The sequence below is a fragment of the Primulina huaijiensis genome, chromosome 2 (genome assembly GCF_012295235.1).
Source record: "Primulina huaijiensis isolate GDHJ02 chromosome 2, ASM1229523v2, whole genome shotgun sequence".
Lineage (NCBI taxonomy): Eukaryota > Viridiplantae > Streptophyta > Magnoliopsida > Lamiales > Gesneriaceae > Primulina > Primulina huaijiensis.
The window spans coordinates 7,380,209-7,399,342 of NC_133307.1; the positions used below are offsets into that span (position 1 = coordinate 7,380,209).

Here is a 19,134-nt window from a genome sequence, read left to right on the forward strand (position 1 = left end):
TTAATATCATCTCATCCTCACATAGCGATAAGATGATATTAAAATTTTGCGGGATTTATTTATTCGGAGGCTGCTTATTGTTTTTCACAGTGTATTTTATATTGACAAGTTTTCTTGATTTTGTTAGCGTACAAGTCCTTAATATCTTTTTCCTTGTTAGCACGCATCTCTTTTAATATACACATGCATACATATATCCTTGTTGATGACGCTTTCATTTATATTCATTTAGGGGTGTCAAAATTTGTCACGACCCGACGATCTGCTTCGACTTGAAAAAAAAAAGTTTAGTTTGGAGGTTTTCAGGTTTTGGGTTAGATTGTATTCACACAAAAATTTTAAATTTTTTAAAAATATATATAAATAATAAATATTACTTACATTTTTATATATTGTATGTTTTAAAAAATTTATTATATATTTATATAATAAATTTTTATTATTTAATATTTATTTTGTATATTTTTTTATTTTTTTTAAAAATTATTTATTTGATTTACTAAATATATTTTTAATTTTCTACGATTAAACTTTCAAATTTAAATCATATATATGAGATTTTATTATTACATGTTTAAATCACAATATCATATTTTTATTTAATTATTTTTAAAAATATAAAAAAATCAAAATCGGGTTGTAGGATGAGTCGGTTCCAATTGGTTCGGGTTCGGATCGAACAATTTTTAATAATATCATACATTAACTCGAGACAAGAATTGATACTCTTATTTTTCACGGATATAAATTGTTTTTTAATTTTTGAAATAAAATTAGAAAGATGGGTCCCATCAGATTCCTTCATCGGAATATTTTCGCGTTCACACAGCCTCGAAATAATCTTCTATCTGCTATCACACATTCCGACGCTTGATCCACGTGCCCGTCTTCTACTGGATCGGATCATGACCGCCACACATCACCGAATACAGATAAACTCCAGACCTTGGATAAGGAATCCCCTCTCCTTATTATTTACTATATAATAATAAATAATAAATAATAATATTATTATTATTATTATTTTATAGTAATATATTTGACCTTTTTTCAAAAATTATGATTATCTCCTGGCACAGAATATAATGCAAATAATAAATTAATACCGACCATGCAAATAATAAATTAATACCGACCTCAAAATTCTCTATCCGTTGTATGTATTAAAAAAATGGTCGATTTTATCGTAAAATAATTTCACGAATTTATATTTATAAGATAAGATAATTCGATTTGGTTCATATTTAGAATAAAAAAACATATTTTTATTATAAAAAATAATATTTTTTATGGACTGATCGAGTAAGAGATTCATCTCACGAAATTGATCTCTCGGAGTAAGTTTCTTGTGAGACGGAATCACGAATTTTTATCTGTGACGACGAATTAATCCTACCGATATTCACAATAAAAAGTAATACTTTTTCATTAATGACCCAAATAAAAGATTTGACCTACGAAGTTGATCCGTGAGAACGTCTCACAAGAGTTTTTATGGATCTCTCGTAACGATTATTATGGAGAAAAAATATCCATCTCAAATGGATATACATGTTTATTTTCACACAATACAAATAAATTTCAATCTATCCTTATGTAATAAATATTTTAATAATATATAAAAGATTATTGGAAATAACTAATGAAAGATATATTGATAAAAATAGAATTAATACAACTAAATATAAATATTTAATTATATATATGAGATAAGTGAAAATCGAAGTGCAGATGTAATATTAATAAATTTATTTGATATTCCAAATAATTGCTTTAATCCGTTCCATATTATTCTATGTAATTAAATAAAAATACTTACACTAATTAGGATTAGACAAAAACTTGTGTGAGACGGTCTCATGGATCGTATTTTGTGAGACAGATCTCTTATTTGAGTCATCCATGAAAAAATATTACTTTTTATACTAAGAATATTACATGTTATTGAGAATATCGTTAGTGTTGACCTGTCTCACAGATAAAGATTCGTAAGACCGTTTCACAAAAGACTTACTCTTATGATTAATTTCCATGACGTTAATTTTCTTCCCAAAATATCACCTTCTCATAATATTAATATTTTTTATATAAAAAATTAAAACAAAATAGTACTCAGAATATCATCATGTTTTAATATGTAAGAATATGCTATTTTAAAATTTAAATGTGAATGACCAAAAAATTTATTATATTTAAAAGAGTTATGTTGAAATTAGATATTATGTCAGATGAATTACAAGTCATCGATTATACAGAATAATCAATCGTGAAATCAAAAAACAAAATTATATGTAAAAGATTATGAAAATAATAATAATAATAATAATAATAATAAAAAATGTTGAATTATATAATTCACAAAAAATGAAAAAATGTTGAATTATATAATTCACAAAAAATGAAAATGATAATACTTATATTGGTTGTGCGATACTATTACATAACTGATTCCAAGTGTTGCCACTTTGCATTAAAAACTATTTCCTCTCCTCTTTAGACCACGTCCCCTAAAAATACACGCCGCATCTCTGTCCATGGATCCATACAAGGTACTGATTTTCGAAGATTTTTATTGTTTGATTTGATTTCTCTTTGATTTTCCTAATGTTGAATTTTGATATTTGGTGTTTCTGGAGGTTGGTGGATTGATTGATGTGTTTCCGCTGATAGTTTTTGACTAATTATTTGATTGTATCGAAAAACATTGTTTGGAATGGATTGGGGGTGCAGTTGGATTGCACTGATCTTTTGGTTATTGCGCGAGATTTTTTGGTGGTGTTGGTGAGATTTTTTTGGTTGATTTTTTAATCTTTGGTTTGTTGATTGTCCAGTACCGTCCGTCCAGTGCTTTCAATTCACCTTTCATGACCACGAATTCTGGAGCTCCGGTGTGGAATAATAATAACTCGTTGACTGTTGGAACTCGAGGTATTTATTTGTTTTAGCTTCTCAGTAGCCTTTTGGGTTCGTCCTTGTTGTGTTAGTTTCGTTTTTTTTTTTTTGGCTATTGAATCTTGATTTATCTTACGTTACATCTTGATAATTTGTTTTGAGAACTCTAATTCCATTGCCAGGCCTTGTTTTTTTTCACCTAATTATGTGACATGTTCTTCCAGAAATGAATGAATTCTTCTGTGTGGACCTTGTGAATATATATATATAGTGCGCAAGCTCTGCTATCTGTTTGCTTCGCTTGGAACTATGGAGCTATTTGATTGTATAGATAAACTGTCTAGCTTGGTTGCTTGGTGCAATTTTAGATATGTGGATTGTAGAGATCATCCGTCTTCCTATGTATTTAGTTGAGGTGAGACCTGAGATTTAAGGCGTCTTAATGCAAAATTCTCCAACTTGACAGGCCCAATCCTTATTGAAGATTACCATTTGGTGGAGAAACTGGCTAATTTTGATCGTGAGAGGATCCCAGAACGTGTTGTACATGCTAGAGGTGCCAGTGCCAAGGGCTTTTTTGAGGTCACTCATGATATCACTCACCTTACGTGTGCTGATTTCCTCCGGGCTCCTGGAGTTCAGACTCCTCTTATCCTTCGATTCTCCACTGTCATCCATGAGCGAGGAAGCCCTGAAACCCTCAGGGATCCCAGAGGCTTTGCAGTGAAATTTTACACCAGAGAGGTAAAAACTCGAATTTTTTCATTTTCTCGAGGAGAGTTGGTCTTTAGAAGCCACCGTATTTCTTTTCTATATTTTAACAGGATGGGTTTTAACCATCAATTTAAATGTATATCTGCCTAGTGCCTAGTGAGATACATGGACCCTACATTTTCCTTTTCATAATTGCTTTGGCCCCCCCATGTGTGGAACTTATTGACTTTGGAATTGGCTTGGATGTGGAAGAGAGATTGTTAATTGATTTTACATTTTTGTCCTTCTCATATGGTGGTTGTAAGTTGTATTACTCGGACCTTAGCATGTGGAAAAGTGTACATATGAAATGAAATTTTCATTTTCAGAAGTAGAATATAATTTGTTGATTTTTTTTAAAATTTGAAATGTAATACACTGGAGTAACAGAACTGTGGAATTGTTAGACACAGAAGTAATTGGGGAAAATGTGTTGCTTAATGACTTAACACTTGCAGATTTGATTTTTGTCATTTTCTTTAACTGGTGCAGGGAAACTTTGATTTGGTGGGAAACAACTTCCCAGTCTTTTTTATTCGCGATGGAATGAAATTCCCAGACATGGTGCATGCATTGAAACCCAATCCAAAGTCCAACATTCAGGAGAACTGGAGAATCCTAGACTTCTTCTCCCACCATCCAGAGAGTTTGCATATGTTCACATTCCTCTTTGATGATGTGGGCATTCCACAAGATTACAGACACATGGAGGGCTCTGGTGTTAACACTTACACCCTAATCAATAAGGCCGGAAAAGTACATTATGTGAAGTTTCATTGGAAGCCTACTTGTGGAGTGAAGTGTCTACTGGAGGAAGATGCTATTAAGGTCGGAGGAGCTAACCACAGCCACGCCACCCAGGATCTCTATGATTCAATTGCAGCTGGCAACTATCCAGAGTGGAATCTTTTTATCCAGGTTATCGATCCTGATCATGAAGGCAGATTCGACTTTGATCCACTTGATGTAACCAAGACTTGGCCTGAGGACATCCTGCCCTTGCAGCCTGTTGGGCGGATGGTGTTGAACAAGAACATTGATAATTACTTTGCCGAGAATNATATAGACAGAATATCTAGTGTTTAGAGTAGGTTTTCAGAATAAAGAATAATGTACAAGTGTGGTAATTGAAGTAGATGTGAACTTCGTCAGAGAGATTCGGTCCGTAGTCCATTATTTACTTTAAGCTAATTTTGGCTGAGTTCTAACCACTGCCTGATCGGAGTAGTGATTTGTATCTGTTGCATTTTACAATAATATTTTGCATTTTAAAAGTACTATATGTCCATGATTTATAGCTGATATGATATTAAAATCTCAAGTCGAGATGATTCTCGGATTCGAGAACTCAACTGTAGCAAAATCCCCAATTAGATCCAAAAAAAACATATATTTCGGTATGTCATCTTTTTTCTCGAAAACTTGTAGTTTTATTAAATTTTGTAGTTGTTGTTAATGGAACCAAATGAATGTCACTTGGATTCCAACACAAAATTATTCTACATACAAAAAACAAGTTAAATACAATAAGAAATACCATTAAACAATTTGTTTGACAATTCAATCACCATCATAATATTTAAATTAGATTTTATTTTTGCTAGAGAAAATGGTAGACTATTTTTGGGCAATTATAGCAAGTTTCGACCTAAAAATGGCAGACAAGTAGGCCACTTGCCCAAGTACACACTATATTGTACATCACAGTTGATACAAAAGTGAAACCCACCACTTATATATTCATTATTTTGAAAATATAATTGATTAGCTCATCCACTCGAGTCCTCAATCGTATTTACTGAATATTTTTTGCAATATTCTCTATCTGAAATTATTACATATTGATTGAATTGTGGTATTATACTTTCGCTGCAGATCCAATGTTCATTATTGATCTAAAACTGACCCGTAAAGTTTGATCTCACGTAAAAAAAAATTAAAATAATGATGGCAATATGTTTATCTCGATGATAATGTTCTCAAGCTAAATTGACCTCAACCAATATTTATTCGATTTATATGTTAGAATAAATNCAAATGAGAGATCTATTTATAGAAAATTTTTACAAATAATCCAAAAATAAAATACATCATTACCTACATCATCACACACTAATTTTCAATATTCAACACCTAATTTTCAACATTCAACATTCACATTTTCAACACAAATATTTAACACATTTTTAAATAATATTTCAACAATTACGATTATTATATCCATTTTTTAACGATTATATCATCAAGTTGATGTGATGTCATCGTCATTAACAAACATATAAAAAAGTATCCAAAATATTGTAATGAAAATGGGAAGAAGTAAAGTCATTAAGATACAAACCATCCACCCCACCAAAAAACACTTTTTTTTTAATAATTAACCAATTGCATTATAAGAAATAACATAATAAAATTTACTTTCCTTGGTTTACTCTTGTTTATTTATGTTTGATCTCTCAAACCCATATCAAGAATTACAAAAGATATTTCACATTGCCGAAGTCGAGTCGCGCTCGAGTAGTTCGTTTCCAGGCACTGTTTGAGTACCTAGACTAAATCGAATATTTAATTTTTTTAAATCCTTAAAATAAAATTGTTATGACTGGAACTAAATTTATAGGGGGCGAATAAATTTTTTTCAACAGATAATTTCGGTTGTTTTAACAACACTGAAATTTTATTCTTGTCAGTTGGATTCTCAGTAAAGCAATAAGTACAAACTGTGCGGAAGTAGGATTACTGAGACTCTATGAACAAATGGCTTAAAAGAAGATCAGTTGGGATTGACTGCATAGTTATAAGGTAGATAAATTGAAAATAGGCATAAGGTTATTTCTGTATGTTAAGAGATTTCAATATTTAAACGTCACCTCTTTTTCTTTTCAGAAAGATTGCACTAAAAAACTTTTGTAATTAAAAATAATTTGAAATCACTCATTTCAGTACAATTTAACGATGTCTAATTGAAACTCTTAGTATACTCAAATCTAAACAATTTGAGCAGTATATCTTCTTACTCTTAACTAATTATAAGTACAAATTTGATCCTCAATATGATCAAATAATGAGTTATCAGCTTGTTCTGACTATTTCAGTTTGGCTCGCAAAAATCTTTTTAAGTGGAGAGTAGTTAATTCAAAAGGTTTAGAGATAGAGTGTGCAACCCTCAGAGCTTGTTTAACTGATCTATTTATAGATTAATTTGCAACGATAGTCTTTGTAAAATGACATACCATTTCCAATACAAATGTCAATGTTGATATGTCATCGTTTTTTCTGTCATGTTCTGATAGTCAGTATAAACCTAACATTCTGTTAGGATTCAGTGAGTATTGATACGAAAAATTTTATCCGCTAATTCAGTTGTGCTGTGATATTTTATCACTGATTATACTGATTCTTCAGAGAATGTTCGAAGTTGATCTTGAATCGGGTTGGCTATCAGAATATTATCAGTCGGCTCTGTATTCAGTTGGGTTCTTTAGAAAACTTCTTCTTATGAATATCTTTTTTTTTTTTTGAATTCAGTTTATTTAAGCTCTGTAATTATTTTTTGGATCAGCAACCTTGTTAAATAACAAAAAACTTATAATGTTCTATGGATTTGTGTATATCAAATGACTCGATTTTTTTAAAAGTTAAAATCTAGGAAATCTTTATGAAGTTGGAAATGACCATAATGACAACCAACTTTTATAAAATCACTCACTCACTAGGTAATGAACAAGATAATTTAAAATAATATTGAAAACTCGAAATACAATTAACCAGAGCTTAGTTTATATGTGACCAAATTCGACTTCTAGAATCTCCGCCGCAAAGTCGGTTCAAATTATGAGTTCGTTTTATTTTTTAAAAATAATAAACAGGGAATTTGAAATGCAAAATAAGATTATAATTTCAATACTATTTAAGAATTTTTTAGTAAATGAAAAAAGGCAAATTATACAAAAATTCTTCCTACCGTCCCCAACTAAGAAAATATTTATTATCACTCTAAGACAAAATCAATATCTTTGTGTTAACTCCCTAATGAAGAGGAATATACTCAATTGCTCTCATTTTTAAGTTAAACCCAGTAATACACATGTATTTATTATAATATCATCTCTATTATTATCTCTCTCCTCATTTCCTAATAATCGATTTCGACGAAGCGAAAGAAGAATGGGACGAAGAAGAAAGCTTTATGTTGATTTTTAACTGCATAATATTCTCCACTAGTTATTATATCAGTCATGTCTTTATATTTCCTTATCTCGATGATCTTACAATATTTTTTAAATATGCTTGGGGAGATGCTGCATTCTGATCTGGCGAAAGAAAACAAAGAATTAGAGGCATCTCATTCTTTGAATGTTTTAATTGATGAGATGAAAATTGGTACCGAAAGTAATGCATTGAATCATAATAGTGATGATGTTTCAAAAGAAGAAAACAATTACGTGTTAGGAAGTGACTCTGGAAATAGATCAGGTGATGAGAGCAGTGGTGGTACTGTTGATGGTACTTCAGAAGTAGAGAAGCGTATTGTTTTTCAATCTTCAATTGTGGACAATGTAAGGAATAGGGCCGATCGTGTGAAGAAGAAAAAAAGGTCCATGTTTGTGACCCGCCTAGCTCAACACCAAGACGTAAAAGGAAGGTGACAAAACAGGTAAATGAAGCATACTTTAATCTCATACTACTGATTATTTTAAGTTTAATTTATTTTTGTTTTTTTAGTTATATTATTGTTAATGATGTTTGGATTTGCTGTTATATTACAAGTGGTTACCAGGTTTCAAGGATCAATGTACTTGTCCTGGAGGTCATTGGATCGAAACCTGGGGAGGCACGTACACTACTGCCAGGGCTAGTGAGTTCTGTTATTAAGATACTTGGGCTGTCATGAGGGAAGCGTTGGCTCGGTCCAAGCAGGCCCAAAAGGGGCAGGCCCAGGTCCTTACAATAGAAGGCGTCTTTTATTGTAAAGTCCTGGGCCTGCCACTTACGGGCCTGTGATCACAGTCCTGGACCAGGCCCAGCTTACTTTACTGACAGAACTCCCCAGCCGAGGTGCTGGAGTCACTGTCTCCCCAAGACTCGTTTAAATTTATTAGTTATGGGATTAATCTCACACTCAGCAACACTTCCAGGATTCGTTTCTCGAACAGCACAACAATACAATCTTAGTCTATCGTAGCATCCTTTATCTGTGCCATGAATATCATGCATCGCTAACTTCTTGCCCTTCCACACATTGTGATAGTTTAACTCTACTCCATAATCTCTTTGCAAGTCTTTTTGAATTGTACAAGGACGATAAAAGGGCTCTCCTATCAATTTGTATTTAACCACATTAGCTATCCATGTTGCATCTACTTTAGGATGTTCTCTACTACGTAGATTATTCTCACAACATGTATGCTGTAAATTGCATTTTCGATTGTCTGCTTTATATTTAGAAGCATAAATTCTCCAACAAAAAATATTTTTAGTACAAGTAGCAGTGACTTTTTTGCCATCATTCTTTCTGTACGAAAATGAACATCTTGTAGCAACGGCATAATTTTTAACACATCTTCTAAAGTCGGCAACATCCTTGAATGATTTACCTACGCCACAGATGCAATTAATCCAGGCATCTAGTGTATTGCACAAAGAGACTTGATCGGCTTCATTATCACTATTTGACTGTCTGTCTTCCTCAACAACCCTTACCAATTTGATATAAACTTGTTAAGTGCAAGATAAACGAATAAGTATTTAACATACAAAATGTAAACTATTGAGTGTAAATAATATTAGTATCGTCAAATCATATAATCTGCACTTCTCCTAAATATGCGTCCAACTACATATTATTAACCAATAATCTGACAGAAAAATGTATTTACATCATATTGCTAGAGCAAAAATTATAAAACCACGCTAGTTTCAAAATTTCACAATTTCAAGCTTACTAGATATAAAATAAAAAAAATTATCAAACCAAAATACGGAGAGAAATATAATATATTTCACCTCCCAATATTTAGGCTGTTAAAATGTTCGTTTTTACTCTCTGCTCTCAATTCAATCATGGTGATCTTTATGCGCATATGAAGATGAATCATATTTAGGACATCATCATCATCGTTCAACGTCACGTACATCTTGTGTCGTGGAGCTACATATTGCGAAATCATAGATTCCGGAGTAATCACTGCACATTTCTTTCCAAGCCTCACAAATATATCCATCAGACTACAATTACTGAAAATTGAAATCACAAACAACTGCTTCTTGCACTTACAACTACCCAAAAACGAAAGGTTGCAAGCCCTACTTACATATTTCATTTTGCACTTAATACATAAAAACATAAAAAGTTAATACTGTAAAGAATTTCAAGACAATTTTACAAAAGTTAACAACTTCTACAATAAAGAAATAAACTGTAAAATTAGAGGATAAAATTGTATTAATCGACAAATTGGGGCAATATTCCAGATAATCAACTCACAATTGAAACACAAAATCAATAATAATACTAAAACATAAACATTAGAAACGTAATCGGTAGAATTCACAAATGTAGGGAATTTACAGAAAATCAAGCAATAACAACAACAATATTAAAATTGAAACAAATAAAACAAAATTAAATCACAAACATGTAATTTCAGGAAAAAAACATAAAACTTGAGGAAATAAACGAACTTTCAACTCGTCTTCAATTGTTTTTGGTTCGGTTCTTATCACTCAATAAATCTACACTTCAAGGGTTTTGTCGGCTTCAAGGTCGACAGATTTCTTATCAACACGATCTCTTCAAGGGTCTTCTCAGCACGACAGATTTCTTATCAGCACGACGGATTTCTTATGAGCACGACCAATTTCAAAAATTTCTTCTGCACAACGTCTTCATGTTTCAGGGCTCAAGTCGTTGATGTTCGCCCCAAAATGAGATTTCTTTTGGAGGATGACTGTTTGAAAAATAAATAAAAGGGGTAAAAGTGAGTCAATTGAATAAAAGGGGCAATAATGGTGAATCAGAGAGTTAGAATGTATGTTAATTTTGTCAAAAAATGAGAAGAAATAAAATCTTAACTAGCGACTGAACTCAAATTTTAAAATATTGTTGGGGATTTTAGGACAATTGCCCCCATTAAAAATATGAAAAGTACTAAAGAGGAACTTTTATTATTTAATACTGCATGATCAAACCGAAACTAAACAACCCATTTAAAGAAAGAACATTTCTATCATAAGAATAAAATTATTTTTTCAAAAAGAAAATCAAATGACCTTTTTTTTTTGAGGAAAAATCAAATGACTTCGTCCACTATTTTTATCTCATACAATTTCTTCTACTCCATAGTTGACCGTAGCTGGATTCCTTAGGGGTTTTGTGGTGGGGCCCTTGAATGTTACGAGAATCTTGATTATTAATTTATATTTATATACAAATTGAATAATATTTTCAACGAAACTATAATATTTATCATTTTTTGGAGTATTACGTGCTTGTGCCGATTGATCCAAAGCATGAGCTGAGCACTACTGTGTACAGGTAATATAATATTCTATGTATATATATATGTATGTATGTGTATATATATGTATGTGTGTATGTGTGCAGTGTGTATATAATATAGCTGAGGGGGGAGAGAGACGGGGGACTTGGTTTGTGAGGTTTCTTCGTGCTTTGGTTTTTCTGATATTGGTTAAAAAATATAAACTTAGGATTTTTTTGTAAGTATACACAAGAACAAATTTTCAGAGTTGAGGCCCTACCCAGCGTACATGTGTTGCTGAGATTCCTGAATCACGGGCAGCCACCACAAGTTTTTCTGAGTGTACGAAATTTAATGTATTTATTTATTTCGATTATTGGGGTTTGAATTCGGGAAATAAACCAACCACTGTTGGAATATCCAAGAATCTTTGCACACAGCTAGTTGCTTCTCAAATCTTTCTGTCTGATGCTTCCTTGTTTGGTGTTTCTTTTTTCCATTTTTGTGGGTTTTATCTGCTGGCTATACTTTCGCAGTGTTCTCTGTGAAGGTCTATATATATATATATTTTTTGGTTTTGTTGGATTTTAATGGAAACCCTGTTGTTTGTTTGTTTTAATGGTGGGAACAAGAATCTTGGTGAATGGAGTCATGTCTTTTGACACCTGTAAAGAATCTTCTGAAAGTTAGTTAGTTGTACTTGTGTTTCTCCTGATGTTTCACATCCTTTGTTCTTTGTCTGAACCACACCTTTAGAGGATAATCCGATTGATTTGATTGTGAATTAATTGTGTGTTCTTTTTTTTTTCCCCCATCTGCGTCTAGATTTACTTATGGTGGAGGCTAATTTTGTTGAATATGGGATGTGATGCAGTTGTGATTGTGTGGGAAGATTGGGCAATGGAAGAAAATGTACTTCCCCTTAATTCGGTGTTGGGTGCTTCTCCGTCTGATTCTTTCATGGATCTGGATTACATGGACCAGCTGTTTTTAGAAGGAGGTTGGTTAGAAACGCATGGACCCGAATTCCTGAGTTTTGATGCTTCGACTCCCATTTCACCTTTTGAACCTTCGTTTCTATGGTCGACTTTAGAAGCGAATACTGTCGAATTTGGCCGGGTCTCATCGAAAGAAGAGAGACAGAGATCATCTTTCCCCGAGAATCTATCCATAAGTCAAGCTCAAGATGCACTTGGTTCTCTGGGGCAACCCGAAAGCTATGTGGTTGAAGGTGTTGAATCAAGAAAAAGATTGTGGATTGCGCCTAGAGCTTCGACATCGATAATGGACCGATTATTTCAGGCTCTTGGATATATAAAAGATTACTCGAAGGATAAAGATGCCCTGATTCAAGTTTGGGTTCCCGTGAACAGAGATGGAGAACGTGTTCTGACTACAAATGATCGACTTGTTTCCGTCGACCGTAACTGTCCAAATCTTGCTCAATATCGGGAGATTTCAAGGGGTTACCAATTCTCCACCGAGGAAGGTTCAAAAGAAGCTGGATTGCCTGGTAGGGTGTTCCGGAATAAAATCCCTGAGTGGACTCCTGATGTTCGGTTCTTTACAAGGGACGAATATCCTCGAGTTGTTGATGCACAGAAATATGATATTCGTGGTACTCTTGCAGTTCCAGTTATGGAACAAGGTAGTCGAACTTGTTTGGGTGTGATCGAAGTTGTTTTGACAACACCCAAGCTCAAATATGGCGCGGAGCTAGAACGTGTCTGTAAAGCTCTTGAGGTTTGATTTTATGCCTTTTTCTGTATTTTCTTGGTACATCATCCAAGCATTATTATACTATGTTCCATGTTCTACAGCAACTGAAAAATACATATCCGAGACATTTGATTACTCAACTTCATGTCGCTTTTGTATGAAATTAGTGCTGAAATCTTGCTGTTAATCTAGTATATCGTTAGATACATGTTCAACTCAACAAATAATCTTTTTTTTATTTGAATTTTCTGACAAGAAAATAATTTGCTTGTGCATAGGCTGTTGATCTCAGGACTACTGAAGTTCCTGTGGCGCAAAATGTCAAGGTAGTTGGTTACATAATATATGTATTCCCCCACAATTTAGAGCTAACATTTTGGAATCTGAAATTTTTTTTATCTGAGGAAGATGATTGTCAAGTTCTACTCCTATTGATATGCCCCTGATATTTGTGGTTCTTTTCTGCAGACAAGTGATATATCTTACCAAACTGCACTACCGGAAATTTTGGAAGTTCTTCAATCTGCCTGTGAAACACATGGATTACCTTTGGCTCAGACATGGGTTCCGTGCATCTTGCAAGGTAAAGGAGGATGTCGTCACTCTGATGATAATCTAGAAAACTGTGTCTCCACGGTAGATTCTGCTTGTTACATAGGCGATTCCCGTATTCAGGGGTTTCATGAAGCTTGCTCTGAGTACCACTTGTTGAAAGGTCAAGGCATAGTTGGTAAAGCGTTTAGAACTAATCAGCCCTGTTTCTCGCCTGATGTTACTTCGTTTAGTAAGACCGAATACCCTCTTTCTCACCACGCAAGAATGTTTGGACTACAAGCTGCTGTTGCTATACGACTTAGGAGTATTTGCACAGGTTCTGCGGACTTTGTATTGGAGTTCTTTTTGCCTATAGATTGCAAGGATTTAGAAGAACAGAAGAAAATGCTCACTTCTTTGTCGCATATAATACGAAATATTTGCCGGACTTTACGAGTTGTCACAGACAAAGAGTTGCAAGAAAATTTTACTTTGCCAGATGAAGAGTTGATAATTTCCCCATCCATGAGATTCAGCCAGGCACCTGATTCTAATTCGAGAGAAGGTTTCACATTTGTAACGAAACGATCTACTTCTGGTGATGGCAGTTCGGTCTACACGAACAGAACTGAAGAGAAAAGACGTGCTAAAGCTGATAAAACTATTACATTGCAAGTTCTTCGGCAACATTTTGCCGGTAGCCTGAAAGATGCTGCTAGGAATCTTGGTGGTGAGCATAAACTTTTTCCTTGACTTGTAGTGATGAGTAATTTTTCCTTTTAATTTTTTATATCAAAGATGATATTTGTAAATTAGTGTTTAATGTTGTGTTTTTTCCCTTTTATTTAATACCAGTTTGCCCCACAACTTTGAAGAGGATATGCAGGCAGCACGGAATACAGCGTTGGCCTTCTCGAAAAATCAAGAAAGTTGGCCATTCCCTACAAAAAATCCAACGTGTGATCGACTCTGTCCAAGGTGCCTCTGGTGTCTTGCAGATCGAATCTTTCTACTCAAACTTTCCTGAACTGGCGTCCCCAAATGCATCGAAAACTACCCATTTTTCGAATTTCGAATCTACTGATCATGTATGGCCTGCAGAAGTACATCATGAAAGCTTCCTTTCAAGCCCTCCAGCTGCTGTCTCTCTGTCACCTTCTTCTTCTTCCAGTCAAAGTTCCGGCTCAAGTGGATCTTGTTCCGGTGGAACACAGCCTAAATCATCTTTGAGCATTCCACGTCACGATGAATCAGTCTTTAAGGACAACGCCGATGGCATGTTCAAGAGGACTAGAAGTGATGCAAATTTACATCTATCAAGTGATGAGCAAAAGCTCCTTCAAAGATCCCGAAGCCAGGCATCTTTATACGTGACTGTTAAACCAGAAAATAGCCGTCCAGAAGCACAGGTTGGCGGTGGCATCAAAGCTCAAGAAAGAGTCCGTCCACGAGTAAAAGTTAGTTTTGGGGAAGAGAAGATCAGATTCCGGATCCAACATTCTTGGGGTTACAAAGATCTATACCAAGAAATTTGCAGAAGATTTGGTGTGAGTGACACTCAGGGATACCATCTCAAGTATTTGGACGACGATGCTGAATGGGTATTGCTAACATGCGACGATGATTTGGTAGAATGTGTGGATGTTTGTCACTCGTCTCAAACCGACACCATAAAGCTCCAACTTCTTGGCGATTCTCAAGCACATTTTGGTTCGTCATTTGGCAGTGGACATCATTCTTGATGGATCAGTTGATACGAAACCAGCAAGTACCTTAAACTTTGGCGTTCTTGCTATAATGGAAGAGCTTCTGAAAGTGGTTTGTCTTGTGAGTTTATTGCTCAAAAGTATGTCGCTACCGTGACTCGCACAGAACAATGCATTTTGTTCAATAATAAGGCGTTCGAAGGCACACAGCAGAACAAAATAGTTTATTGTCATGTAAAAAGGTTTCAAGCTTTTCTGAAACTGTTTCAGAAACATATCTAATCGCTCTTCTGCCTTCTTGGTATTGCCCCTGTCAAAAGAACTCGAAAGAATGCGAATATCTCGGAACTCGGTGAAGCTGCATACTGAACATTGCACAATACAGTTTACAGGCGAGGATATCACACTGAACACTACACTTGCTATATTTCATCGGTAAATGACGTTTCTCAATCTATGTTGAGAGCATCACCATTGTAAAGTTTGGTTCCTTTTCTAGAAATCTTAGTACACCACCATGCATGTTGATAAAGCTAACTTCATGTTGGTTTATGTGAAAGGGATAGAACTTTGTTGTGAGTTTGGTATACTTTCATTTTCAATCTTTCTCAATCTGTGGAGTCTTTAGGACTTTGTAAGTGTTTTATGCAGTTTATATTTATCTTTAAAAAGGAAAAATAAACCCAAAATTATATATTTGTATAAATAGTTACTAAAAAAAAAACATATTAACTATTGAGATGTCAGTACTGGTTTAATTCAAAAAATGAGATTTGAAATTTGAATTTGAATTGGGATTTTAAATTAATGGATTTAGAATATCGTTTGGTGTTTGGTAAAAAAAAATAATTGTAAATAATAAATTATTAATTAAATTTCATAATTTATTAGGTTGACAAAATTTTTGAAATGCGTGTGAATTTTGAATTTGAATTTAATATATCCTCTTTTATATGATGTTATACATTCAATTTTTTTAATCATATACCAGAATAACTAATAACTAATTTAATATATTTTTTTGTGTAAATTAAGTGAATCTAATATATAAACAAAGAATGTATATATTTTTATTTCATAGTGATTCAAGTGCTTCTCAATTAATTGTGACGAACGATTTAACTTTTATTTATTTGTTTAACTTTTACAACTTAGGAAATCAACTTCATAAGACTGATTTTATATCTTTGTGACACAAGAAATTTGCACAATAATATCGACGTTTATATTTGCATATACACATGAGAGGGGATATATATAGATTATATACACATAAAAAGGAAATGAATTTTTATTTAACTATTAATGTTATCAGCACTCAATTGTTTGTTAGTCGCATCACTCTGTGAATAAATTTCACACATAAGTTTTAAGGCTTATTTATCAGGAACGTCTATGTTAAATAATTCTAGGATGCAATAATAAACTTAATAAATCATAATAAGAGTAATCAGAGCTAATATCCATAATCAGCGGAAATGTAAATCATGATAACACATAGTATCTCTGATATATTCGCGGTAAAACCTGAATAAAGTTATACAACCATATCGAAATTTTATATATCAACTCATAAATAAAATACTCATTAAATAACAAATGTTGAACCTCCTCAGAAATCACTGGTCTCCGTTAGTCATTGTCTGCGTCGCCTGGCTCTGCCCCGTGGGAATATGTTTTCCAAGATAAAAGCAAGGACATGAACTACCTAATCGTCCAATACATAATGTATTAGTATACAAACCTATATGTGCATACATGAATCATGAACTGGTGATCTGCGATCAAACTGAAAACTCGTGCTCAGTCAATGTCTAAGCAAATGAGAGAGTAGCACGCAAGTCCGTCAAATTAGTTGGTGGTTCCCATACTCAATCCAGATCTTGGACCTGAAATATCAAGAGTAATCATAGCACGCTGCTCCGTAGAGTGAATGGGTGATTCACGACTCCCGATAATCGTGACATAAGACTGAGCGACCCTCACTAGATAAACCTTATCTCAAGGAATGAACTGTCTCAAAATTATATGCAAATGCCACATGATATTGTGACAAATAACATGCATCGTATGACAAGTAAAATGCAACAAATGAGAATACATACTCAGCTGAATATTTCACTAAGTACTAATTGTCATGGGAAATGCTGGGTGTCTACTCACTGGTGGTAGACATCATAACCAACCATTATTACTTTCTAATCATACTTACATCTCAATTAATATTTTCCAATTATAACTAAGGCTCTTGGATTATACATTTGTCCATAGTCAGTCCTTTGGGGATGATTGCTTTGTTATCCGAACTCTGAGATGCCAACCATTCTAGGATCACTGACCTATTTATATTTGGAGTTCAGAAGGTCCTAACTATGCGTGTCAACTGCCTCTCGACACCTCACTGTCCAGAAGCTCCGATCTCCACTTAAGAAGCTCCGAACTCTTATGTGTCGATGCTCATTGGAAGTGTTACTGCTTTGCTAGTTGTGTGGGTTTGGAAGGTTCGATCTTAGGTCCGAAAGCTCCAAACTTATATCTAGTTCCAAACTGTCATTCGATCATTAAGAACAAGCAAGTGTTTTTTTTAAGTAATTGGTTATTACAAGTTCTTTTACAGCTTGAAGCAAGCCTAGAGTCAATGGAACCTGAAATTTGAAAATGTTATGTGTCAGGCATGTTTCCAACAGTCTAGCAATAACCATTCTCTGTTTGAGAAAATAAGACATAATTTTATCACAATCTTGTTGGTATATCTAAATGATATAGTGATATCGGGGAATCGTGAGGGATTATCTATATAGTGTCTCAAGAAATATTTGCGTAAGATGATCAAAATCAAGGATTTAAGATTCTTGAAATATTTGATGGGGATTGACGTTGAAATTACAAATGTTACGCGGTTTTCGTTCGCAAGCACACAGTGTCAATCTTTAATATATGATGAGTAAAGTATCATTCCCACGAGAAGTGCATATTTAACAATATATCAGTTACTATTATTAAAATAATATAGACTTTATTTAGAAATTCGATACTGATTTTTTTATTAATTATGAAATAAACAAAACTCCATAGCACGTAAATAACGTGGAATTTGATGTGACATAATATCTAGATGTTTGATTTAACAATATGGAGTTTCATCTTTCCCTTTGTGTGATATTTTATTAAGAATGTGGTTTACAGATAAGATTGCTTCCCCCCACAGGTTTTGAGGTAAGCCAGAACTTATCAATAACGCGTTCGCCATCTCCTGAAGAGTACGATTTTACGTTCTGCAACTCCATTGGATTGAGGTGAGTATGATGCTGTAGTTTGATGAATTATGCCAGAGTTAGTGCAATTTTTTTTAAAAATGGAGCGACATACTCTCCACCTCGATCACTTTGAATCATTTTGATTTTTGTACTCAGTTGATTCTTGACCTCATTCGTATAATTTTTGAAAGCTTCTAAAGCTTCATCCTTACTTTTCAATAGATAGACGTAACAAAACCTTGTGCAGTCATCAATGAATGTTATGAAATACTTTTTCTCACCTCGATTTTGCACAAGTTTTAAATCACATAGTCAGTGTGGTTCAATTCAAGTGGCTTAGTACTTCTTGTCACAGAATGGAATGAAGTTTTGACCATCTTTTCTTCAACACAAATCTCACACTTATCTTGTGCATTTATTTTAAATGCAGGTAGTACATTTAGATTTGCAAGTCTTTGTAAGGTGTTGAAGTTAACATGTCTTAATCTTTCATGTCATAAATTAGAACTTTCAAACAAGTAAACAGAATCATTAAATTTATTTTTCACCTCGTGACAGATAACACTCGTTACATTCATTTTAAAAAGACCATTATCTTGATACCTTTTGCCTACAAATACACTTTTTTACTTAAGACAAACTTGTCTGAGTCAAACACAAGCATAAAGCCGGCCTTACTCAAAAAAGATCCAGAAATTAAGTTCTTTCGAATTTCTGGCACACGTAGTACATTCCTCAGCGATATCACTTTCCCAGAAGTCATCTTCAATACCACTTCGCCAATCCCTACGA

General features: G+C 33.7%; 2 protein-coding genes across 9 annotated transcripts; both read left to right on the forward strand.

Moving 5' to 3' along the window:
• Nucleotides 1-2,398: 2,398 nt before the first annotated feature.
• Nucleotides 2,399-4,731, forward strand: LOC140991792 (catalase isozyme 3). The gene is made up of 4 exons (XM_073461962.1): nt 2,399-2,549; nt 2,832-2,928; nt 3,359-3,636; nt 4,138-4,731. Exons 1-4 carry the CDS (start codon nt 2,535-2,537, stop codon nt 4,729-4,731), a joined length of 984 nt encoding a protein of 327 aa, XP_073318063.1. The 5' UTR covers nt 2,399-2,534.
• Nucleotides 4,732-11,076: 6,345 nt separating this feature from the next.
• Nucleotides 11,077-15,664, forward strand: LOC140966303 (protein NLP5-like). Of its 8 annotated transcripts, none has more exons than XM_073426648.1 (5): nt 11,077-11,182; nt 12,001-12,869; nt 13,124-13,171; nt 13,314-14,109; nt 14,235-15,664. In XM_073426648.1, the coding sequence occupies exons 2-5, from the start codon at nt 12,027-12,029 to the stop codon at nt 15,119-15,121; spliced, it is 2,574 nt and encodes an 857-aa protein (XP_073282749.1). In that variant the 5' UTR covers nt 11,077-11,182; nt 12,001-12,026; the 3' UTR covers nt 15,122-15,664. The 8 variants fall into 8 exon arrangements, with proteins under 8 accessions (XP_073282749.1, XP_073282739.1, XP_073282744.1 ...); XM_073426638.1 differs by lacking the exon at nt 11,077-11,182 and adding an exon at nt 11,296-11,468 and having other exon boundaries at nt 11,952-12,869; XM_073426643.1 differs by lacking the exon at nt 11,077-11,182 and adding an exon at nt 11,296-11,468.
• The last annotated feature ends 3,470 nt before the right edge of the window (nt 15,665-19,134 follow it).